The sequence below is a fragment of the Symphodus melops genome (genome assembly GCF_947650265.1).
Source record: "Symphodus melops genome assembly, chromosome: 6".
In the NCBI taxonomy this organism is placed as follows: domain Eukaryota; kingdom Metazoa; phylum Chordata; class Actinopteri; order Labriformes; family Labridae; genus Symphodus; species Symphodus melops.
This window is the reverse complement of record NC_136696.1, coordinates 22,550,754-22,577,591: the sequence shown is the minus strand read 5'-3', so window position 1 is coordinate 22,577,591 and position 26,838 is coordinate 22,550,754. Positions and strand designations below refer to the sequence as shown.

General features: G+C 41.2%; 1 protein-coding gene across 3 annotated transcripts; it reads right to left on the bottom strand.

The window, feature by feature from the left end:
• Positions 1-1,076: 1,076 nt before the first annotated feature.
• Positions 1,077-26,824, bottom strand: tead4 (TEA domain transcription factor 4). 3 transcript variants are annotated; one of them, XM_079346487.1, is made up of 11 exons: positions 26,689-26,824; positions 14,628-14,692; positions 13,372-13,443; positions 11,756-11,890; positions 11,275-11,318; positions 10,934-10,995; positions 10,609-10,739; positions 9,607-9,780; positions 5,166-5,306; positions 3,742-3,894; positions 1,077-2,016 (listed from the first exon to the last, which is right to left on the bottom strand). In XM_079346487.1, the coding sequence occupies exons 1-11, from the start codon at positions 26,693-26,695 to the stop codon at positions 1,903-1,905; spliced, it is 1,098 nt and encodes a 365-aa protein (XP_079202613.1). In that variant the 5' UTR covers positions 26,696-26,824; the 3' UTR covers positions 1,077-1,902. The 3 variants fall into 3 exon arrangements, with proteins under 3 accessions (XP_079202613.1, XP_079202614.1, XP_079202615.1); XM_079346488.1 differs by having other exon boundaries at positions 13,381-13,443; XM_079346489.1 differs by having other exon boundaries at positions 26,694-26,822.
• Positions 26,825-26,838: the final 14 nt, after the last annotated feature.

The window sequence follows — 26,838 nt, the reverse complement described above, 5'->3', positions numbered from 1 at the left end:
CTCTGTACTTATTGGCTAGATGTTGAGAGGCTTACAACTTCATGTACATTTATAACATTTAAATGTAAAACATGTAGATTTACAAAGTTACGGCCGGTCAAGTTACACATCACAATAACACACACGTGACCTGACTATACTCAATACTTGAATTAATCTTCTTACTCTGCAGTTATGATCACCTTGTTGGCCTTCATGTAAGTTGTGTGTGTGTGTGTGTGTGTGTGTGTGTGTGTGTGTGTGTGTGTGTGTGTGTGTGTGTGTGTGTGTGTGTGTGTGTGTGTGTGTGTGTGTGTGTGTGTGTGTGTGTACACCATGTACTGTATCAATCTGTCCGACCATTTAAAATGAGACCATCACAATGAGCTTTTAGTTCCTGAGGTGTGTTACATCTGTTCAGCTGTTTCAGTTTCCTTTTGTGTGTTTGTCTCTTTATCTGTGTTCTTGGTTTATACCTGAGAGGTGCAAGGAAAGAAAATTGTCTTTTTGGACAAAGAGTTTTGAGAGCCGAGAGAATAGAGCCATGGTATTACTTTTCATAATGAATTGCTATGTATTGTAATAACTAGGGGTGAATTATTTTGGTTTTTAATAAAATCTAATAAGAAAAACATCCTCATAAAAGGTCCTACAACATTATTTTTGGTTTGGAAAAGTGGGTTTAATGGGATTATTTGCCTTCACGTTGTCATCTCCGTCAAGACTGTAATGATGCTTCATCACCACCAGATGGCAGAGGTCGCTTTCAAACAACGTGAGAAATACTTCTCAAATTGTTGACGTGTAGGTTATTCTTATGTTAATGTTTGCTATTGTCGTGTGTGTGTGTTTTCTCTCTTTTTATTTTATGTCAACACTTTTGACGAACCCCTTATCCATTTTTTTTTACTTTATTTTATTAAATGTTTACTTTATTAAACTTTCAGATTTCCAAAATACGCATTTCAAATGTTCAAAATAATAACTTTTCCTGAATTGTAACACTCATACACAGTAATAAGGGATGATGTGTGTCTATTCTGTGCTGTTGATTTCAGCATCTTGCACTATTCACAACAAACTCAGCGACAGAGGAGCTTTGTAAGAAACACTTGTATTTTTATCCAACACTTCAGGGCATGTTACAGTTTCAGACAACCTCTGTAATCAGCTTACAGATCTGGTTCGAGTTAGCAGTGTTATTATGTGCCTTTCGTTGTAGTCAGATCTTTTTCAATCAAAAACATTAAGACAACACAAGAAACATTTAACATTAAACATCAAACAAGGTGAATACGATGACTGTTCAATCATTTTAGCCTCTTTTTTCAGAACTGTTTCGAGGAGGAGGAGCTGACATTTGACTGTACATAATTACTGAAATTCTCGAATAACACAAGAAAATGGCACAACAACAGTGATGCTTTTTATGGATGTGCAAAGGAGGAATTCTCGTCTACTTTTATTATTTATCCAGGTTGTCATTTATATTTAAGCCACTAGGTGGCAGCCTGAGGCAACCAAACTCCTCAATAGCAAACATCCCCTGCACATGCATGTGTGAAAGACTGAATCAAAAACAACCAAAAGTAAAATGAGATGAAAAACACCAACAACTTTCAACAACCTTGACATGCAGGTCTTGTTCAGCTCCTTTGGTATAGAGACCACAAAGTATGATGGTCCTCTTTTTTTTCCTGCTACTTCTCACACAACGCCAGTTTCAGCTTCCACAATCCCAAATCCTCCTCTTCCTCAGCAGTAGTGTTTCTGGGCGTGCTAACAAAGCCACTCTTTCTCTGAACTCCTGACCGACTTTTGTGTGGTTTCAGCTTTAAGCTTATGGAGGAAGTAGTCCGTTGTTTACTGTAGTTGCTCACTGAGGTGCTACAATGGGTCTGAAGCAGGTAAAGTCCAAATGTGTCAGTCTTTGACTAGCCTGTAAATATGATGCTGTGCGCCGTGCTCACTGGTAGACACCTCAAAGACGTATGCTATGCACAGGAGCGTCTCCAGTGTGTCCCTGTTAGTCACCACCTGTCAACAAACCAAAAGGTCATTTTTAGTTACGCTGTGAAGGATCAATATATACCTAACCATTGTTTCCCATATTTGTACTGATAAAATCTAACCAATACACATTTTTAAAGTTTTCAGAGTAGTCTGCAGTCCTTTGCAGATCCAATGGGCTTTTATAGAACATAAACAATCATAAGTCTCTTCTGAAATCCATTAAAACATGTCTGCAATTATAATGTTCTGTAATTCTGTAGAAGTATAAGACCCTTATATCTGCAAACACAGCACACAACAAACAAGAACACATCTTCACAAATTCATTATGCATTGAACACAGTACTTGTTACATGAGGCATATCGATCCATTGTGCTCAGCCTTGCGATGTGAAATCTGTGGGTCTGTTGTCTGTGTGTGTGTGTGTGTGTGTGTGTGTGTGTTGTGCATGTCTGTTAATGAGCTGTTCATGGTTAATATGAGCTAAATCAGTCCATTTATAAACCTAATGACATGCTGCCATGTAGTCGTCAGTGTGGGCTCAATATGGTCATTGTCCCTTGTCGAGTAGGAATGCAGCCACCAATGGAAGGGACACCAATGTCTTTGAACCCTGGTGTTGAGGACCAGTGTTGCCATGGGGATAAACTCCACTCTATTCACTTCCCTCTCTGAGGAGCACACGGGCTCATTCACAAAAGTCCAACTTGCAGTGGAGTGGACAAAATGTTTCAACTCTGCAAGAAACTGTACAAATTGCTTTTCATAGGAGAGATTGCTGCCAGCTGTCACAGTCACCTGCAGGGATATCACAGCACATCCTTATTCATTTGGACAGCAAGTTCTTTTATTTTTGTAAGTGCAAAAAGCACTTAGAAATTTATAAAAATATCTTTACTCATGTGGCCCTGCGTTTTTCATCTCTTTGTGGTGTGAATGGAACTTTGTGAATGATAAAGGGTCATGAGTGTGTTTTAAAGCATGAAAGTAATGCAGATAGTGACACATATTTAAATAAGTTTTAAGTCATAATAAGCTGTTTATCTATCTTAAACACAAGCAACATTTCCTGAGTAATATAATGCTAACAGGGAATTGTATCAAATCCGGTCCCACTTCTTAAATTGTTTTCAAAACACTGGTTTGAATTCTGGGAGAAATTTTAATTCTGCTTTACCTGGTTTCAAAAACAGTTCTAAAATAAAATACCAAGTACTTAAATATCTGGAATAAATGCAATTTTTGCAAAATGTGAAGAAAACCCCCATTTCCAAATTCTGAGTGTTTATAAATGAATCCAAAGTTATTAATTTGAAATCACACTAGAAAAAATATTTATTGTGTAGTGTTTTTGTACAGTTTTGTTTAAAACACTTTCAATTGTACATCTCAGGGAGTGAGTTATATAGGTGCTGGTAGTTGGATTTTCTTTTTCAAAGCTAGCTATTTCCCCTGGTTTCTAGTGTTTATGCAAAACTGAGCTAACCAGCAGCTACATGAAGCTGGAGCATTATAGTTGACTTATGAGAGTGGTATCAGCTATGTAACTCTCAGCATGGGGGAGAATACATGTACTTTCCAAACTAGTGAAATATTCCATTATTATGTAACAAATACCCACCAGTTTATAAGCAGGTACATACTGTATTACATATTAGAGGAGTTGTATACCCACAAACAGACTCAAACTCCCAGCCTCTGTACACACACACACACTTGCACAGTATATCTCTGCTCCATGTGTGTACCTGTAGGATAGTGAAGTTCTCCAGTACGCTGTTCATCATGTACTTCTCCGGCAGGTGTTTCAGCTTGTGGATGAAGTTAATCATGTATTCACATAAAGGTGAGCGATGAATCCGAAACACATAGCGCCCATTCTCGAAACGTGCGTACTCCGTCTAAGGAAAAAAGACAACAGACGATAAAAACATGCAGTAAAAAATGATAAGAACATATACCATGTGTTAAGAAATTGTAAAACACATTACAGGACAGAATGTGAAATTTACTGTCGGACAATTGGGATTGCATATTCCAAAGAAATTCAATAACAACCACTGGATATTAAGATCTATAACATAGGTGTATTATTTGTGTAATATAATACACCTAATGTAGCATATGGCATGCCAAAAAGGACAATAAACATATTTCTTGTGACAACAATAATCAAATAACAAAACCATTAAATATCCTGTTGCTTCTGAGGAAGATGGCTCGATCTAGGGATGTGTGTGGATGTGTTCATATTGTACTATCAATCAGCAGCAGTTGGGGGCAGGGCCACTATTGTGTCCAGTTAACGGGAAGTATAATAGTGTGTCATGCTGGGGAGGTTTGAGGATCATGTCGGTTTTCTGACCACAGATCAGTGGTAATTGACTGGAATCCCTCCCAACCAACAGCAGTTATTCCCTCCTCTGGGTGTTTTTGACGAGGTCATGACTTCTTTATGTTGACATATCACACATTCATCAAGTAAAATGTGATGCGAGCACGTTTAGCTGTGGCCAAAATGTGTTTATATTTCACAGCTCATTATTCTACGAACTCTTCCTTCCCAAAACACTGGATCTTCTGAAAAACTGAAAACTCAATCTTGGTTTTTTTTCCACAACATTTCATCCCCTTGAGGAAAAAAATTGATTATAAATAAATTAGAATTAAGACAAAATATAGTTTTCTTCCATCCAAGAACTAAAATGTTGACTTCCATTGGCGTTATACAGATAAGTAGATGTTATAAAAAATCACAAACGTTTGTTTTGTCAGACTTTTGGGGGAAATCATTAGAGAGCTAAGACATGTTTGTGTTATATTTGTCACCATAAATTAAAACCACTAAGCCTGACAACTGTCGTACTAAGGTGCAAATGTAGGCCTCCATGTAAAAAATGACATTTCTCATATACACTCAGTCAGTGGTTCTCAACTGGTGGGTCAGGACGGGTCCGCTGTCAAAAAGTCCATAAAGGGCTTTTTAATTATGTTTTCTTGTTTTGTTCCATCACATGTATTGAAATGGCTGAGGTTGAGAACTTTCATTAAATTAATCTGACTGGTTGAAAAATGTCTGAAATTTGGTGTTGCGGTTTTTCATGGAGGAGTTGGTGGTAGGTCCTGAGGCTAAACCAGTTGAGAACCAATGCGCTAAGTGTCCGAGTCTTACCTCCACTTTCTCCACCACCTGCTTGCCAAAGGAGCAGACTTTAGTGGATGAGGTGATAACCATGTTCTCAGAGCTCTCATACTGACTGGAAACACCATAGAAGAAGCTGCTGTCATCCTGCAGGTTTACGCTGAGGTCCGCCTAGAGATAGGAAAACAGATAACATGTTCAGATCCACTTACAGTGCATCTGTGCGACTTAAAAAGAACCTTCACTAAAGCCTTGTGCTGTGTGAGCATGTAAGGGGAATAGCTTCCCTTCTTTAACTGGAGACATGCTAAACCCGACTCTGTTCGACACAGACCTTCCAGAGTCTCAAGGATCTACAATACTAGCTCCATAATCTATTAAACAATATCAGGTGTTTCTCGCAGATATGGATCTTAAGGAACGTGTGTGTCAGTCTGGCAAAGACATTACTAAGAGTGTTACAGCTCAATAAAGCTTCAGAGTGATTCTCTGTAAAGCCAAGAGGTATCCAATGGTTGAATCCTTGTTAACCCAGCAAGACCCGTCAAATCCTGCCCTGAGATTCCCAAGATGCTGAGTATCAAAGTGTGTTTGTGTTTCTATGCAAGATCATAATACCATAGGTCAACTATGCATACGTTTGCAGAGCTAAAGAATAGAATTTGTTTGCTAGCTGCCACTTTCACAGGATTATTATCACATGTTACAACAACTATAGAAAAGTAGGTAGCTAAAGTAAAAATACCGCTAACACCAAGATTCAGCTAGCTGCTAGATAATATTTCTGCAAGCTGAATAGGTGGAAGCAAATTTTGCGGTTAGTGAGAACTAGAAGACACAAAAAGAATAGTGTAAACACTAGCAAATAGCATAACTAGCTAAGAAATAGTAATCTCCATTTACAGATTGTGTGAAAAAAAAACAGAGCGTTGTCCAGTAGCATTTAAAACAGGCTTTGGCTGTATTCAGGAAAAGAGACCATGTGGAGAGAAAACCTAGTCCATATGCAATCACTGAATGTAACAACCATACATTAATATTTTGGGCCTTTTTGTCCTTCATTGGAGAAGATAACTGAAGATGCCCTTCATTTCTACATCCTAAAACCTGGAACACAGCAGTTCATCATTTTAATATCATGTGAGCTTCACTTAATGTGTTTAATTTCAGGGGACAATGTGAATATTGTGACCGGTTGGAGCCAAACATGGCATCTAAAAAGAATTGACAAAATCCTAAAGAGTTTTTGAGAAAAAAAAAGACAACGCAATTTTTTTTTCTGTCGTCCACCATCAAGCAACGACTTAAACTAAAGAAGTTGCCCTAATGAGCTCAATTTAAAGGCAACACATTGTAAAATGTCTTCATCCTAATGTAGATTCACCTGTCTCTTATCCTCAAGTCCAGTCGCACTAAGGCAGGTTTAATCAGATTTTTGATCAGGCTGAGGTACTGTCTCAACAGTCAGACAGCTCTGCTGTTTTACCTTTCCCCTATTGGGCTCTTTTCTCCTAATGGGCCATTGAGACACCGCTCAGCCCCCTCTCATCTCTTCATCACCCCGTTCATCTTCATCTCTTGCTCATGTAATTCCTCTATTTGTCTTCATCCCTGGGGCCTAGTGACCCTCACCGAACCGCCATTCCCTGCTTCCCTAACAGCCTGCGAGGGAATTCATCCAATTACAATCAGTAGCAAGCAATTGGCTGATTAGATCACGCCGGGCAGGCTGGCTGTGTAACAATTTAGCAGAGGCGGCTCAAATCGGATTCCCTCGGCACTTCAAAGGCGTGAGACAATCCGTTAGGACAGGGCCACAGGCGCATAGGGCCGAGGAGTAAGGTGGGGAGAGGAGCAGGGCAGCCGGCGGCCAACATGGAGGTTTGCTGGAAATTTAATCTCGAATGCCATAGCTTTGGAGGATGGCTGGCCGCCTGTCACCATCACCATGCCAACCTGCACCTTAGCACACCCCCTAGTCATGACCTGCAACATTACCCAGAATCTTCTGGTCTTTTATGATGGTGTAAATAAAGTTATTGTATCTTTAGATGTGTTGAGGATTTCATTTAGGCTATTTTATAAGCATTTTCTTTTTTCCTTTTTTTTCTCCCAGCATTGGTTTGCAGTGGTTTTGTAGCATTTCTATATATTTTCATGGATGCCTTGAGAATTGCAGGAAGCCCTTGGGGTATAATAAGATGAACAGGCCGATGGGGGACAGTGTTATGAGGTTGTTTTCCTCTAGCACGGACTTGCACATGTCATAACTGTTGACTCCACTGGGCTCTGACATGAATCAAGAGAGTATCATATTTCACTGATGATTTGTTGGTTCCATGCCACCCACCATTTCTCCTGCCATCCCTATCTCTTGTTCACACCGTCTGCGTCTCTATTTCTAACTCGTGCTCTTTATTGCTGTCTTGCTCTATTTTTCTTTATGATGTACAGCGAGGCGACTCATCCCCCCTCCTTCCCCCTCACCCCATGAATCAAATGCCATGCTGACCAGCTGCTCTTTCCAAGGACCATTGAAGACTTCGTCCAAAATTGTGTCACTCACCAGTGCCTTTTATCTGTCCACAATAAATAATGTGACAGTCAAACATGTGAGAGGGGTAATGTCATACATACATGCCATGGCATGAGATTTCAATGGCGGCACTTTGAACTTGACATTCACAGTCTTTGGCACTCAGACGTACAGCACTTAAAGCTATATTATAAATCTGCTTTTACAAGTCTAAGTGGCCTCAGTTCAACACATTATTGACAAAGTGAATCAGAGTGTGATGGCCTTCATGTGTCAGGATGTTCAACAAAGTGGTAAAGATGACCGTTTGATATCATTCTTTAGTGAGACAGCAGCATGCATCCCCGATGTCAGCTTCCAAACTCCGGATGTATTTTACCAAACTACAGAAGTTCAAGGAATGTTTGTTTTGTGCCTTTGTTGCACCCAGAGAAATGCTTAACCTCAATCGGCCTTTAAAAGGGGCGGTGATGATGTCTAGGACTTTTACATCCATTTCAAGCACTTCCTGTGTTTACATGTACCACCTAATAAATGTGTTACCTTGTGTTTCTATGGCAAGAATTTAAACGTGCAAGTCATGGACACTTCTCTGCCATTTGCATTTATTAACTTATTCTTGGACTGTGCTCAGTTTTACTTGGAAATGATGAGATTGTTTGCAGCCCTCTCTTTTTTGAATATGAGAAAGATGGGCTTTGTATTTATTATAAAGTATGTATATCATTTTCTATTAAATTCAATATTTTCTCTATGCAAAAGCTTACATGTTGTATAATGTTAAAGAGTACCACTTTTTTGATTGTTGTTCCTTCTCTTACCTGACAAATGCTAATCATGATGTTTTATCATTTGTCCAGACATTATGGTAGGAGCTGCATTATGGTAGAGTTGCACATTTAATAACAGGAGGAATCTTACATACTCACTAATCATGCCTAATCTCTTGTAAAGCAAATAAAGATCAGTGAAAGTTTTGAATGAAATACCATGGAGTATTTAAAGTCACTTGTGTACAGAGTGAATGTATTGTAAGCGTAGTGGGAGGGGCCTGCGGTAAAGAAGAGGGTGGGGTGTTTAAGTGTGTACGTGCTGTGCATGATCCAAATACCAAAGGGCTTGTCAGGGGGAAAAGCAAGCTGGCCAGATCAGCTGATACAAAGTAGGCATATCCAACTGCACCCTGGAACCCCACTTCGATCAGTGTCTCCCTTTTCTCCCAAAATCCCTGAATGTCATCATCAAGGTTGTAGTATCTTGTGGAATTCATTCATTTACACATTCTTCTCCATAAGTCATTGGTCTGTGTCATCATGCTTTGCTCTTTTATCTCCCAGAATGTGTGTTTGTGTGTGTGTGTGTTTTTGTGCAGCTCATCTATAAATAAGTATATGAGGAGGGGGCATATGGTTTGAACTGAGTCTAATGGCACAGAAACAGGTGCCTGGGCTCACATTTCCCCGAGTGAAAGATCAGGCCTGCCACTCTCCTCAAGGCTTCTGTCATACACACACACTCACACACACACACAAGTACGCCCATGCCTGATTCACGCTGTGCAGCACTGCCTTTTTTGCTGGCACACAAACCTCCAGTCAGGTCATGGGTGCGATGACTTTCCATTCATTCAAGCATCAACTCACACTTAAGTTCTTTTAACTCCAGTTCTAAAGCTATCACAGCACAGTTAACACCGCTAGGCCTTTAACGGCCACCAGGAGTATTTACTGAACCTGAAGGACTTTAGGAAGATTATATTCTGTGACGATGGATGGTACTTAGCACACAAATGAAATCAAATGAAATTAATCATTTGTTGTCTGAATTAAACGTTTAATATTTGAAAGTAACTTAATTAAACTAACAGAGTGAGTTTGGTCTTTCTTTAACTGGAAACAATGTGCAAAAAAAAAACAAACCAGTTCAGTGTGTTACCCAGAACTTGACGAGGAAGAAAGCGTTGTGCTGTCCTTTGTCAAACAACTCCTTCAGGCCTCCTTTCTTCTCGGGGAACTTGTCGTAGATCTGTCGGATGTCCACAGACTCCAGATAGGGGTCGCTGTAGCTGGGGTTGGACTGGCCGATGTGCACAAACAGGTGCTTGTTGAACTGAAGAGACAGGAGTGCTCATGAAGAAATGAACCGAGCCAAAAATGACAAGTGTCCTGTTTGATAAAGTGCCAATAATGTCAGGTGCTGTACGCATCTGTCACAGTGAGTCTGTTGTTCCACTGAGCCGTGCTAACTGTAATATCCCATCACCTGTCTCCCGGGCCTCACCCACTCTTTTACACTTTCAGCATTAATGATATGTGAGGAACATTCTTTACCTAAACAGATCATCGTTTCACAAAACAAAACTTAAAATGTGAAGTAATAAACTGCAATATCTAGTGACACTCTTTTCTTCTTTAATTCATAAAAAATGCCTTGTCCTAATTTTATGATTGGAGTCTTAGGTTAGCTCATGATGTGATGCATTGCTTAAGGATAAGACAAGAATATCAATCAGTCAATCTTTATTTGTGTAACGCCAATTCATAACAAACGTTTTCTTGAGACACTTTACAAAAGAGCAGGTAAAAGACCGTACTCTTTGTTATATTACCAACCAAGATCCAACTTGTATCTATCAAGCAACAACTTCCCTTTAGAGATATGTGAAGCGATAAGATCGATGCGATACGTGATCCATCACAACATTAGCTGAAGAAAATATCAGGCAGGATTAGTAAACCTACTCAACCCGAATCACGCTCCATGTCTTAACTACTTTAAACGCTGACATTATCTTGCTTGGTTATTCTTCTTTTATCCTGCTGTTAATTTCTTCTATGGCCGATTTACTTCCGTTATCCTGATTCCTATTATAACCACAGCTGTTAGGAGTCAGCCATATATCAGGCAGGACTGTTAAACTGTGTTTTGTATTCTCACAGTTTCTGAGTCTTGAGGTTGCTCCAGAAAGGCAGAGAACTCCAGCATCCTCAGCTTGGAGCTGGCAATACTTCTTCCTTGCCAAGGGGGGGCACCAGGAGACATCTGTAGCCCCGCCGTGCTTTCATAACCTGCAGGGAGAGAGGCCAATGAGTGTGTAAATGTGTGCGACAATGTAAAAACATCAAAAAGACGTTGCAGTGATATTGCAGCTATTTCTCTGCGCTCTTCATCACAAGCTGGGTATTCTCAACACATCACACAGACTGACAGCACTCTGTCAACACAGTGGGGGGTTTGGGGGACGGGGAGGCAGTGCACCCACCTGTTATGGGGGTCGGGCCGGACGCTTGCATGGCGTAACTCTGCTGGGAGAAAGGCTTAATGCTGCAGGGAGAGACAGAGAGGCATGTAATGCACCATCGAGGCTTCATGACCCCTCCTCATGTACTAATTGGACCGCCTGACCTCTAAAGACGAGGGGGGGGGGGGGGGGGGGGGGGGGGGTAGAGCTGTGCGCAGACAGCTTAAGACTTCTCTGTATAATTGCACTGATATGTATTCATTTGTTCTGTGTTTCAGCTCCTGACTGAAATGTATCTGATCTGTTATGAAGCTGATCACATGAGAAATGACGGAAGCAGAGCAGAAAGGACGGCTACTCACTCTTCATGGCCGCCTGGCTGTCCTGGGAGAGCCCCGTGCCAAAACTGGAAAAAATAAGAAGAGAGCCAACTATTGAATAAAGCTTCATCTTCTTTACATATACTGTATATTGTGAAAGCAAATAAAAAATAAAGCAATAGTGTGTCTTTATGTAAAGATAAAACTAAATGTTTTTAAAAAAAACAACTTTTTATAAGTTTAAAAAAAAAGACTTAAACTCTGTGTCAAAATTAGTTTCATAATCTTAAAAGTGAAAAAAATCACTGAGGAGAGAAGTCACGTAAATGGTCAACTCACAGTTTTCAAAAATAGTTCATAGTCCAAAGATGAAATTAAACCAATGTCAAGGGAACTGATGTGCACAGTGATGAATTCTCTGCTAATCTCACAACAATCAATTAATTTTACAAAGAAATAGGGCAAATTCTTAGCTAGTTTATTTTGACTAGAGTAGTGCATGGGTCACATGTCAGGAACTCACCCCACCAGACGTGGGGTAGGCCGGCCTGGACAGGCCCTGGAGAGCCATCTTGTTCTGGAAAGCGGTAGGTGAGATGATCTGTGCAGAGGACATGGTGGCCATACTCTGCAAGGCCTTGTCTTTGGCAGCCTGGTCCTGTGGAGGGGAAGAGTGAGACAGACAGTCATGCAAAGGGAAATAAATCCTTCATGTCCATTTAAGTCTCCGCCATACTCCACCAGTAAGCAGAGCCCTAAAATGGGAAATAAAGGGTCGAGGCCAGCTTGCATCATGGGTGCATCCCTGCCAGGCAGAGAGCTGAGGAGAAGCTGATATTACAGTCAAGGACCTTTGGGTCAAGAGTTAAGTTTATTGCTTTGGCAGGGGCAAGCTAGTGATGACATGTGGCTACTGTTGGAGGTCAAACTGGAAGTCAAGTCAGGATACAGGCTGATGCGTCAATCTGTAGACAACTGTATCAGAATTGCTAAATGCTGTGCAGTTTTATTAATCGAACTGGATAGATAGCTATAAAACGGTATTTCCTGTGCTGTACTGTAAAGTGATACACCTCTTGTTTATAAATCCACTCCTTCAGCAGTTTCCAAACCACAGAGGACTACAAGCACTTGCCGCCCAGCCCTAATGGGCAAGGCCACAGGGTGCATTCTTCTTCCCAGAACTGGCGAACACAAGGGCATAGCTGAAATATGGGGGGTACATGTGGCAGGGAGCTCAGTTACACCAAAGACGTATTTAAAAGGGTCTGTCACAGGGGCCAACCCTGTGACCAATGCCGGGCCCTGCCAGCTGAACCCTCGTGGCCGCCATCCAAGGTGAGGTAGAGTCCTGCGAGTGTGCGGGCGTATGTGGATGAGAAATGTAAACTGAGAAAGTACTGGGGGGAGAGGGATGTGTTAGATCTCAGCGCACCACACAGTAAAACTTTTATTAAAGTACTTAGCAAATATAATACCTGGAAGGAATAACGCAGGGATTAATTTGTTTCCTGAATATTGCGTTTGGTTCGTCTTATTCGTGATTGCGTGTGCTCCAGTAAGCCCGGGGGCTTCTTGAAACATTCGAAAACGTGTCAGCCACCCATTTCAAACGAGCGTTAATTAGACTGTGCAATTAAAACAGCCTATTGTCTGTGCCTTTGTGTTAATGGAATGTGAATAAAAGGCAGTGGCGGCGCCTTGTATGTCAGAATAGCTTATACAACACAGAGACTTAAGAAGGAGAGAGAATTCGACAGGGGTAATGTTTCCAGCCTTTTTCATCTGTTGTGGCTCAACTGGAATAAAATCGTGATAGTATGCCCGTTCTTATACAGGGACCAGGTTCAGATCATGATCCAAAAAACCCTCCCAAGAATCCATCTCAACAATTAAAAAAGAAACTAAAACATTAGCGATTACAATCGTCATACCCTTAACTAAGCTGTGACGCTTTTTTCCTCGGGCAGAGTGCAAAGAGCAAACCTGTGCAACAGCACTCAGACATAGATTGTTATTAGCTTATTTAATTGCCATTCATGCTTCTTTTCATGAAGAACATTCATAAATAACTTGTAAAGTTTTCATAATCATTGAATTTGAAAAAGGAAGAAGAAAAAAAAAAGAAGGTTGACTCACGTAGCGTACCTTCAGCTTCACCTGGATCTCTCTGGCCTTCCGTCGAGCGAGGACCTGAATATGACTGGAAACCTGAAACACACAACAGACACATCTTCAGTTCAAATGTGTGTCATGAAGTTGAAGCAGTTAAAACGGCTGCTTCACGCAAATAATGTTCATGGCTTAAACCTGACCAGGCTGAATGGTGACGTTAACCCTTTTTACTTTTTGTGTTCACATGGATTTTTAAAAACAAACATTTCAGAGTCAAACCTGATGTGAACGCTATGATCCTCATCAGATCTGATGCTTCCTCATCATTTCCTCTGGCTTGCTCCTTTGATTTTTGGTTTCTTATTTTATCAGTTTGTCTCGAATTCAACTATTAAAGTGGATTTAAGAGTTATTCGTTTTTTTAAATAATATTATGTACATGTATTTATCATCATTTTGTCACTTTGTTTTTGAATGATCTATGTGACCTGATGCGAGTTGACTCTGCGGTTCCTGATTCAGGTCACACACGTGTTCTTGAGTTAGGAAACATCAAAGACTAATGGAATATTTTGAAATGTGCTAAACATGTTTGTAAAGCTCAAAGGATGAACCATTAACATATTTATATTGGGGGGAAAAAAAATCAAAGTTCCATAACACTGATTTTCTTTACATATTTTCCGTCTCTGTCCCAGCAGTATTTGTAAAAGCTGAATTTAAATACAACAGTCGATCTGTTTCTTGCTCTTGGACCAGGAGGTGTCCCTCTATCCTTCGTACTTGTCCCCACCATCCATCTCGGATCCCCAGCAGCCCCCCTTGTCCTCTCATCTCCACTCATCTCGTCTCATTCCCACTTGGACTCTGCCAGATGACTTAACAGGGACGTTCTCTCTGCTCATCCATCACTGCCCGTGCATCAGTCCTTCCATATCAGATGCCGTAGTGAGGATAGAGTTCCAAATCCCTCACCCGTCCTGCCTCAGTCTCCAATCCAGATAGACATATTCCCCCGGCTTCTTTCCTCGTCTAACAAGCCCTGGATCCACGAGGTGCTGAAGAAACAACACCGACACATGATCCTATAGCATCTGTGCATCGGGCCATAGTCCTAAATCAATCGTTATGTCCAGCCATCCACGTAAGAGGGACACAGAAGCTGGGGAGTGGGGACCCAGAGTGTTGGGGGGGGAGGGGAATCACTCAGCAGGAGAGGACTTTCTGCAGGGGTCCAAAAATAGGGGCCGCTTCAAGTGGCAGTTTTATAGAGAGCTTACCTGCTTCCTAGTCCGCGTCTTCCCTGTGCGCAGTTTGATGTACCGTGCAATCAACTCGTTCCGTCCTGTAGGGGAGCAGGAAACATAGTTTTGGTTAAAAAAAACAACAACAAAAAAAAACCACAACAGGCATTAGCTACATAATGGCCAATAAATAAGACCACGTTTTATATTCCTAATTTGTAGAAGATGTAGTATGCATTAGAAAACTCAAAACTCCTTTCCTACAGATTAGCTAGCCTTGAAACTCTCCCACCTCTGTCCTTCATAAACGTTTAATTCATGCTTTTGCTACTTTTTTACAGACTGAGCTGGTCAAGTAGATGTGACGTGAACACAGCTAATTTATTGTTTGTTGCAACCTTCATGTGTTGTTATAGAGACAGGACAGTGGACAGTGTCAGAAATCGGGAGGGAGAAAGAACGGGCGAATGACTTGCAGGGAAACGGGTCCGCCTGCTTCGAAGGCTCCAGCCTCTGTACATGTGGAGTAAACCAAGTATGAGAGGGAGGAATGACAGACTGTATATGCACCGTGATATCTGTGTCCACATTTTTATACGAATGCCTGTGTGTGCTGAAGTCACTGTATAATCATCTTAATTAACGGCTGAAATATGTTTGTATTTATCTGCGTTCACATATTTAGAAGAGCTTGCAAGTGAAGATGCAAACACTGATGTCCAAAGCAAGACTCGAAGCCGTCAGGAGTGTCATCGCAGAAAACTGCATATGCAAGTTTACGACTAAGAGCATACATCTGTGTGTGTGTGTGTGTGTGTGTGTGTGTGTGTGTGTGTGTGTGTGTGTGTGCGTGTGCGTGTGCGTGTGTGTGTGTGTGTGTGTGTGTGAGCATGCGTCAGTCTCAAGTGTGTGCCTGTGCGCTGCTGACAGATGGGTCACATTGGCAGAGCAGGTGGAGGCTGTAGGCATGCGATGCTCCGACGGGACTCAGGACAGACAAGGAGCACGCAGGCCTCGTCTGGTGGGGCAGCCAGGCAGCTGGTGTGTGTGTCAATGTTTATGGAATATGCCTTTACGCCCACAGTAAATCTTGGGCTTGTTCCCCCCCCCCGCCCCCCCCTCACCATCCAAAGTCTCCGGTTACAGCCGGGGGCAATGGTCAGGTGGCCTCTTTCACCCTAATCTCCACAACTAAAGCTGTGGTTTAATGACTCTGATTGTAAAAGCACACAAATAGATTCAATAAGGCCTGAAAGATATCGAATGGTGTGTTGAGTTTTGCCACAGCGAAACAAGGTGCAGTACTATATTACCAAATATCCGTGTGCATTCTGGCTAGAACCACACGGCTTCCATGTCTTTGTCATGTTTAACACCATAAATACTGTATGTCAACTGTCCAGTCTAAATCATTTAGAAAAGTGCTGTCAGTTTAACCACATCTGTCACATTTTTAATGCTCTTCCTAAGCGAGCTGGCTTCATCACGCCTCTTCAGAAACCACTGAGATAAATTCATGTTTTATCCATTCTATGGTATCAAACAGCCTTTTTATTTACTGCCCATGTTCACATCATGATGACAATGTGTTTTATTGTGCAGCTTTACATCTGGGTACAATTCTACCCATTTGAAAAGTGTAACCAAGCGGCAACCTCCAGTGTTGAAAAATGAAGCCAATGCAGAAGTGCAAAATCCTGCAGTACGCAGAGGTTCCACCTGAGGCTGGCTGCAGAAGCACCAGGAAGTCACATACACACCCATTCCAAAAAAAACAACAATGTTTTAACAACAGACATTAACATGCTTACAGCCTGGTTCAAATGCCGTAACAGTTTGTCAAGAGGCTTAAAACCCGCCTCAGCTCCAGATTTGAGCCTGTCGTTAGGTTGCATTTCCAGCATGGTGACAGCCACCCGATGGGTGACATCACTGTTGTGAATGTGAATAGCTATTGCATGAAAGCCACGCAAGTCCATGCTGTAAAAGATGGACTAGAATTATGGAGCAGGTATGTATACAAGGAACTAACGATATATTAATAACAATACAACAAGACATACAATCACACAAAACAATGTTGTATAATGTATTTCATGAAGCAAAAATGTTGAACTCACACTGTTTTTGTTGTCTTAAAACAGTGCTTTGTTTGGGTCTGTCATTTGGCTGAATGATTACCAAGAAATAAATAAGTGGCTGATTAATAAGAACATTTTTCTGATTAGTATGAAGAACAGTACGAGAAGATACTTATAAAAGGGAAGATACACATTTAAAACTCAAGGTCAGTTATGGTGATTCACAAAACTCACCGGATCTGACACACAGACACAGACACAGACACACACACACACACACACACAGACACACACACACACACACACACACACACACACACACACACACACACACACACACACAGTGTGAGTTTACAGGGTTTGCACCACCTCTTAAACACGGTCATTTTTCCCCTGGCATCACATCTTCATGTGAATTAACACACAGATCAGTCACGACACACAACCTGGTACGAACCCGTCAGATTTTCCCTTACATAGTGACGCCGGGGTCAGACCTCACAGCACTCCACCAAGCGGCCAATCAGGTGACCTCAGACTCTGAAAAGAGGAAACTTGATGCTTGGCTGAACTGCCATCAGAAATATTTGTCAGCTAATAAAAGTGATCCGATTTTGCTCGGAATGCACAACAAAGTTTCTCTGGCTGTTGACTCAGTCGTGAGAATTCACTTGTTGCTTTTTATGTTTTGTTACTAAGTTCTTACAGCAGGAACTTAAATATCTTTTGCTTGGTAAACAAACAATAAACCAATCAGCCAGAAGTCTTCCTCTATAAAATGTAGGGTACAAAAGCTTATGAGGAAAGTGGAGACACATTGCCTTAAAACATGGCATGTGATTGGTTCAGATAAAATGCAGGTTTTACTTTACATTGTGTTGTATTTTTCTATCATGCTCAATGTAATAATAATAATAATAATAATAATAATAATAAAATAATAATATTAATAACAACTTTCAACCAAATGACGGGCTGAGAGCTGAAGCAGGGTTTAAGCCTCTTGACAATCGGTTACATCACAACACGTATCATTCATAAAATCTGCTGTTTTAAAAGAATTCCCCTGTAGAGTGTGTGCTCATGATGACAATAACTAATCCAACCCACCGGGCTGTAAACATTTTCATTTATGTGGTAAGAAACTGTCTGTTTTGGTTGTGGTGTGTATGTTCCAGCCTCAAGTGGTCACTCGGTGAACTGCAGGATCAGACACTTTCACATTGGCTTCATTTTTTAAGACTGGAGGTTGCTGCTTGATCTTCACGTTTTATTTGTAAAAAAGGTAAAATGTTTCACGTGTCAGTTATTATTAGGAACTTGTGTTTCAAATGTCTACAATAACTATTCAATAACTATTAAAATGATAATACACTGATTGATCAGAGGAAATAGTTAGAAAAGTAGTAGATCAAAATTCTTGTAAACTTTAAGTCCCGTACACCCCCCCCACACACACACACACACACACACACACACACTACCCAGTTGTAGAACTGCCTTTGTGTAAAGCTTTTGTGGACTAAACCCTTCTCTCAAATACTGTCTCCTCTGGTTAATACACACAGTCGCACACACGGACATAGACTGGCACACAGTTCAGCCTCAGTCGTAGCATTCATTCTGTCGCAATCTTATTTTCCTTTCAGGGCTGGAACTCCTCAACCGTTTCGTATTTATCGGGAGGTGCACTCGCCGGGCGATTGTTTGAGCCCTTAAATGCATATTTTCTTAATTCCTTGAGGATTAAGAAAGTGCTCCACGTTTCCTCGCAATCAAACTCTTAAAAGAGCGAACAGAGAGCTTTGTCGAAGTCCTCACAGCACTTGACCTCAAATGAACATTGCGTTGCCCGTATCCAGTTCCTCACATTACAGCAGAAAATTCTTCCAGTTCCTGCCGTTTTATCTTCTAAGGACTTCAGTCAGATTACAGTGAGATGTACAATGGGGATTTTTTCCATGAAGACACAGACGCGTGAGCATGTCTCGTCTGTTGAATTAAAGTTTTTCACAAATCCAGAAGAAGAGTTCATCTTTTCAGTCCGTTAGTCAAAGACTTTTGAAAACTTTTATGGATTTGGAAGAAGTGTCTCAATCAAAGCTGTTGCCTAACTTCCATCCTAACAATATGTATACCGCTTGTGGAGTTTGGGGTTTTGGGGGGAGCAGGAGCCTATCCCAGTTTAGATTGGGCAAAAGGTGGGTTACAAACTGGGATGACACATTTAGGGTGACCAATTATCCTAGCAAGCATGTGTTTGGACTGTGGGAAGAAGCCGGAGTACCCGGTAGGAATCAACGCATGCACATGGCAAACATAACACAGAAAGAACCTGTCCAACTGGGAATACAAACCAGTGACCTTCTTGCTGTGAGGCGACATTTCTAGCACCTGCCCCATGCATCACTCTCTGGACATCAATGGGACTTAATATATGAGGCCCCCACAAGGTGTTCTTTCAAATTGTCTCCGATTGTTTGGGTTGTTTGTGCCCCCCTGTAGACAGAGAGGTGACCACATTGACAGGCATTTAAAATGACATGGTAGAAATCTCCTTCCTGATATTCTAGTTTGCCTTTGCTGGTGGTATAGACATCTGTATTAAATTCAGTCTGTCCAATACTACGCTTTAAATGAATTTAAATTGAAGGTTTTTCTTGTGATTAAAGAGGCTTTTCTTCATGCTCTCATATCTTGTGCCCTGCCACTCCTTGTGGTGCGAGGGCTTGGGGAAGGGCCCCATAAATACCCTCCAACACACCCATGAGATCAGAGAGGGGACTCAGTCACACAGCGATGAGATCATGATATCCAACGGGAGCAGCACAGACTGAGGACCTGTGCCAGCTGAGGCTGAAGGAAAATCAGACGGAACTTTATACCACAACCCACCGGCTGACCGTTTGACGTTGATCATCACACTGCTGCACTCACAGAAGAATTCAATGGAAATATAAATCTAGAAACATTTCTTTAGAGCACAAAAAGTGAGCAATCCCAGCACAAAGTAATCCAAGGTTTAGTGGTTCAACTTTTAAAACATTAAGTTTGTTAAGCTATAGAGAAGATTTCTGTTCCTGTGCATGCTTTTTATAGTGTCTGCTGTAATATTGTGAACATCTACATGGTCTAACCCTAACTCACTTTCTTGAATTTTACCCAAAACAATATACTGAGGCACTGCAAACAAACTTCTATGTTACTGTGTCCGAAGCAGAACTTCTAAGCTAAACTAAAAAACATTACACAAGTGCATATCCAACATGTAACCCTGCCAATTCAAGACTCTAGGCCTGAAGACGCCTCGAGAGCAATGAAATTGAAGACAAATTTCTTCCTCTCACAACTGAATTGTCCTTCATCTTAGTAAAACGCACAGTAAACTGAATTCAGTTACAAACAAACAGAAATGCAGATTCCTGGCCCTGTTATGATCTTTAAAAGTCTCTTTCTAAAGAGAGGACGCCTTAACGGACCCATTCCACCCCTCCCTAAACTCATCAGGCCTGAGGACAGAGAGAGGTGAAAGGGGTTAGTGCAAGAGTCCCTTCCAAAGTCAACGTCGGGTCCTGGCTCGTCATAAATCTGCCCTTCCCCAGCAGAGCTGCGGTCATCACTGGCCTGGTCCGATCTCTCTCTCTCCTCAACTCAGTGCATTCCTCACATTCCTATAAACTGACTGGTCTGCACCGGGTCCTGCATATGTTACTCCCACATCACCCCATGGGACCATGTCATATTCACAACAACACCAGTTTGGATAACAAGTTTACCCTGAGTAGTGTGTAGAAGACTGCTACATAAAAATTACTTTTGTTTTTAACTCACCTTTGAATATTCAAAACAAAACTGGTTCTTGTGAGCGCAGCTTAATAAAAGCTACGATGCACATAACTAGAATCTGTGATTATAATAAAGTATTTTAGAGTAATTCAATCATAAGAGGTCAATGTGCTCATTGTGGACATTGGTGTCTGTAGTTTTAACTGTACATGAGCTGCCATCCTCTCCAGACACATCTGCTAGCAGTACATATCCCTCAACAGCACATATGACCCCATGTGTCTGCTCAGGAAAACAAAGGTCACATTTAGGCCGCAGGAATGTCTTGGCTGGGTGTTATTTCCCCTCCGATAAAGATGAAGCTGACTGAGCTCTGAAAAGACCTCTGTCAGGCGCGGGCATAAACATGGAGTACAGTTACACATCAGCACTGTAGATTAAACACAATGTCGACGTTGATAACAACAACTACTTACACATGATTTGTGTTTTCATCTGACAGATGCATGCCAACTCTTTAATCATTGTTTCTGTTTGACAATGTTATTCTCAAATGTAAGGAAAGTCATTTCGATAACTATGAAACATATTGACTTCATGCAGTCTCATTAATAAGACTTGACCTGATTTACCTAAAGAGTAAATAAATTGGAACTAAACAATAGACCAAGCTAAATATGAAAATCTTTTTTCTTTGTTTTTTCACCATGAATGAGACCAGTGAGAGATAATCAGTCATGTACTTGTCAGTGTGTTGACCAGTTGCACTTGTGTCAGAGCTTAATCTGAAGTATTTCTGACAGATAGTGTTTCTAGCAGAGTAATACATTAATCAGATGTCCTATCAACACTCCTGCCAATTACAGTGATGGATGTTGTTTATGCAAACTTCAGTGTAAGTTAATCACGTCAACAAATCAACAGATGTCTGCACTGTTTGCATCCATACTGATCTGAGATGTCTTGATAAAGTGAGAGCTCTGATACATCAAGGTGACTGTTAACTGTGTCTGTGATGGTTATGTGTCAGAAGAAGAAACGAAAGGTACACTAGACTGTGACTGATGTGGACCGATTCAAAAAGTGAAAATCCAAACATACTGTGTTGGATTTAATATTGCATATGTGCCAAAACATTCAAAATTTAAAACGTTAGAGCTTTAAGAAAATTGAATTAAATGCAACATTTGGGGCTGCAGTAGCTCAGTCTGTGAGGACTTGAGTTGGGTGCCAGAGAGTTAAGTCCCGCAAATTATGGAAGTTGGTCTGATAGCTAGAGAGGTGCCAGGTCATTTTTCGAGCACTGCTGAGCTGACCTTGAGCAAGATACTGAACTCCCAACAGCTCGGGTGTGTAGCACTCTGACATCTCTCCACAGGTCCGCTTTGTGCATGCGTCTCTTTCAGGCCTATGTGTGTGTGTGTGTGAGTGTGAGTGTGAGTTGCAGGTCTCTCCTACAGAGTGTAAACCAGATTGTCCCCTCTGGGACTGATAAAGTATATAAAATGCATTTAAAAGAAACTGGTATGAGTGGATTTTCTTACCTCTAATGAAAAGCTCTTGGATCTCAAAAGTTTTTGTAAGCCAGTGCAGAAGATTTTGGACACCTCATGATCCAAACTTCATTCAAGACCTTAAGCTACATTAAATTACTTAAACTGACGACTGAGAGCTTCCTCAAATATATATATATATATATCTTTTTTTCGGGTACGGGAGCCGGGACAACGGTTGTTGTTAATTGTGACAAATGTTTCTATTTCAACATGAGAATGCAAACTTAATCTCCTATCAATCAATCTCATCCACATTATCCAGCCTTAGCGTGACATCAAATCGAAGAGCACTTCTTCAGACAAAGAACTGAGTCATGATTCAAAAAATACACTTTCAATTACACACACACACACACACACACACACACACACACACACACACACACACACACACACACACACACACACACACACACACACACACACACACACACACACACACACACACACACACACACACACACACACACACACACACACACACACACACACACACTTCTTCAAAAGGTCAACAGGTCAAGGACATTGGTGAATTTCTCACTTTTCTCGGGTGTGGACTCTCTGCAGCTGATCACTGACCTTTACATCACACTCTTAATGAGATTGACTCAGGGTGAAAACGCCTCACAGAAACCACAATGTGTTTACATGTTGCACAAGCAAAGCTTCAGAGACGGAAGGATTCATTGTGTGGGTTTTTTTCTTTGTTCTGAGCTGACGGAAAAATATGCCACAACTGATGGGAGAGACTCTGTAAATGTTATCATCTGTGTCATGTTTTTTTGGGGGCTTTTTTCACAGAAGGGAGAACCCTTCAAAATGTGAGAAAAGTGCTCCTAACACAGATGTGAGGAAATCAAGTGTGACGAAACCTGACAGCTGCACAAAACATAATGCGATGCTTGATTTAAAGCTTCCAAATAAAAAAATTAGTCAAAAGATATCGTAAAATAAAACAATCACTATTGCACAAGCAGCACATAAATAAGTATGGCAGTTTTATGGCAGTAAATAAAAAGGGGAGATCTTCATATTGGTCCTGTGCCACATTCTTACATTCCTCTAGCTGTCAGCACATTCACTTTCCTCTGCACTTTAACTTTGGGACTGTTTCCCCATTATTCCAGCGTGAGGCCTCCGCTCAGACCACGGGGCACGTCTCTTGCTGAGAGTCACACAAAGCAGGAAATGTTTTCCTTGGCAGATGCATGTCGAATTACCACTGGAGCACATAACCGCCACAATATCCGTGACACCGGCCCTAATAAGCGAGCTGATATGTCTGTTGAGTAATGGGCGCGAGGGCTAGCGCTATGCACAGCATTAAGGGAAAAAAATGCGGTGAATGTATGAAGAATATGGGGTAAAAACATTCCAGCTAATTTAGGAATTTATAATAGATAAAGGCACACATTCCTCCTGTTTTGCTTCTCAAGACTCAATATCAAATTGTTTAGCAAAGAATGGCATTCTTTCCTCAGAGAGAAATTCAACCTCAAATTCAGAGTATGTCGCTCTCAGCCAACAGACACTTCTCCTGCTCGTTTGTTTTGTCTCTGTAGCCAAATTTAGCCTGTGCAAGAAGAATAAAGAACATTTCTCAAACTATCAAGTCATTACTTAACCATCACATGTATGCCTCTAAAGATATTCCCAGCGGATATTTGATTTGGCTACCTGATTTAAGACCACCTATCAGCGCTTTAACAGCATTAACAACACTAAAGACCTTCAAAGTGGCTTTGCATTGATTGTGGTTGCTTGAATGACTTGAGTTGTTGGCCACTTGTGACCCCAGGGATGGTGATAAAAAGGGAGGACAGGCAGCTGGAAGAGATGAGCCAGTCAGGCTTTTTCGGGGCAATGGAAGCCCAGTGGGCCGAGATTGGACTCAGTCTTGCCTCATTTCTCAAGTCATAAATCTTAAATTTTCCCAAAGGCTGTCAGGTTGAATTCAGAGGGCAGCTGGAGGTGAACTGGATAGACCAACATATATGGGGGAGAGGAGTTTGTTCATAAAGGGAGAGTCGGAGTTAGTCGTGTTCACACACTGAGAACAGGTGTGAAACAGTTTACAAGGCCTGAGGCCACGCAAGAGACCACAGCCTACCTTGGTGTTTATTTGTCCATCAGTCCTCCTCCCCTCTCGGCGCTCAAAGGGTAAACGTCTATTCTGGTTTAGGGTTACAGCCGAGCTGCCTTGAACCCCCCAGCTCCTGAGCGCACATGCCATTCCTGTCGAGCCAATGCGCTCCCTGGCGCGCATCACCTGCCCATGACCTGGTTGGGAGGAAGGGGCAACTCAGTGCCTTCCCTGCCAAAACCTTCGCTATCACCACCTTTACCCCCCAATCCTGGTGGCACAGAATGAGCCACATGTCCCCCCCCCCCCCTCCAACTATTATTACAGGCTTTATAAGGGTTTTAGTGCTGATCAGAGGGTGGCCATGACCTCGATAAGCTAGCCACCGCAAAGCTAACAGTTAAAGGAGCTGTTTGGCTCTGTGACAAAACAGGGTGATGACAGAGACTGTCTGTAGCACCAAAACCTCCATCTACCCCGTTTCCACTGACCAGATCCACTATCAAACAGCAAGGCAGAAGAAGTCACTGCTGCCACCTGTTACCAAACATCTTTCAGCGAAATGTCATAGAGGAACGTCACCTCCTCTAAACTTGATGGCATTGACATCATATAAGATTTCTAAAAAGCCTGTGTCTTTAGCATCAAGTAAGTATCCATTCATGTTACAGCTAGTGTGAAAAGAGAGTAGACAAAGAGGAGAGAACTTCAGGATACAACAGACAAAGACAGCATCCAAGCCATGTAGTGTAATTAATAGTAGTATATGAGGAAGTGAGAGCTATCCCCGCCTCTCTACACCTGTTTGGGTGAATGATTTGGGGCTAATCTGGTAACAGGAACTCTATAAAGTGCTCTCCACTATCATTGCCAGAAATACATTGTGTCAGGTCTAGCCCAAGTAACTCACTGCTCCCTACATTAGCCAACTTTTTAATGTAAAAACAACAAAGGGCTACTTAACCATTTTGCTTCTGTCAGAAAACAGAAAACAAACATGAATTCAATTCAATTCAAAAACCTTTATTAAATACGTTTATTAAATTATTTTATTTTATTAAATAAAATAAGCCTCTCTGAAGTGTGAAACATCATCCAGGTTTTATAATTTACAACATCTTCCTTGCTGATACCACGTTAGCTATCACATTGTTCAAGGAATCCAAACAAATATAACATAAGCTTGGATTTTAAGCTTTCCTATAATGCTACCAAATGGTAAAAGTAGCTTATAGCCATTACCTAAAAGGATATAAAGTAGCATTTGCATGAACGCTAAAGTTGGTTGTTGTCTTGCTGAATCTAGTTATTTCAACTTACATGGTCAGATTTTACTGTCCTTTCATTTATCAGAGAAAGAAAGACCTTTTTTTATTTCATTTAAAAAAAACAATCCCAAAACAGCCATAGGATTTTGTGACAGCATCAGCACTTTCCACCCAGATCATATTAATGTAGAATAACGAGTGAGTGGAGTGTGAGCACATGTTTATGATTCATCAGACTTTCATACAGTATGAGAACAAGTGTAGCCGACAGCTGTGCAGGAAACGGGAGTGATGTGAAACATGAACATGAGGAGTGGTGATGAAAGGGTGTTTGTGTGTGTCTGTTGGAGAGAGAATGTGAAACAAATGTTATATTACTCATGATGTTTATATGACAAGTACTTCACAGCCTTTAACTTTTTCAATTTAGCTGTGAAGAGTTTTTTTTAAATTACAAATTTAGATGCATAAAATACCTTTACAAACAACCTTTAATAAGATGTGTACATTTTAGAATATCAATTCAGTATCTCCCTAATAACCACAAAAACAAAAGAAGGAAAACATAAAAGGTTGAATAAAGTGATTGCTAAGCTAGCTTACAGCGCTAGTTGAAGAGTTGCTGAAGCTAGAGAGCGAACCAGCTAGTATCATTGGTAGGCACAGCTTCTCTCTGAATTCTCTTACTTCAGGCCTTGGATTTAGTTCAGTATTACAAACTTTTTTGTTCATTTCAAAGCTCCTGATGAGATAAAATAAAGTTATCTAATCTAACCAGCCCTCTAAATGGTCAGTAAGCTAACTGACCACATTTAATGAAACCATGTTGTATCACGTTTTTACTTTGGATAGCCTAATTACCTGGCTTTAGTTTTAAATGTCCCCTGCTGTGAGTGAACAGATTCAGCCCTCTAACCTGAAAAGGGTTGGGAAATGTTTAGGAGTGCAGTACATGTGTGATGGGCTTAAGGGTTGGCTCTGGAGGAAGTGCAGGTCTAGTTATTTTTTTAATGTATTTTATTTTTATTTAATCTTTATTTAACCAGGTTGGTCCCATTGAAATTAAAAACCTCTTTTCCAAGGGAGACCTGGCCAAGACAGGTTAAGATTCAGGTGAGTTTTTTTTTATCATTATTATGATTTAGGGGATAATAATTACTCTTTCTTTACAACTTACGTGGTGGAATAAAGTGACCAAAAAAAAAAAAAAAAAAAAGCTTACATTTAAAAAAAAGATTTCTTCCTGATGTGTGAAATTGCATTTCCATCACACTGGATGAAACACACACTACAATGAAAGAATGAGGAGAAAGGTGGGCGTACCGTACATCTTGCCCTCGTCAGAGAGGATGATCTTCCTGCGGCCACAGGGCGGATAGATGGCCAGGGCTTCTTGGAAGCTCTGTTCAATGTCTGGGCTCCACACACCCTCTGCATCGTTCTCCAAGGGTTTGTCGAGTGCATCCCCCAGCT

What these genes read in the sequence shown, in the direction of transcription:
- tead4 (XM_079346487.1), bottom strand. An exon ending in CGGCCCGACCCCCATAACAG is followed by an intron (nt 10,740 to 10,933) that starts GTGGGTGCACTG and finishes CTCTCCCTGCAG; the next exon opens with GTTATGAAAGCACGGCGGGG. An exon ending in AGAACTTCACTATCCTACAG is followed by an intron (nt 2,017 to 3,741) that starts GTACACACATGG and finishes GTTTGTTGACAG; the next exon opens with GTGGTGACTAACAGGGACAC.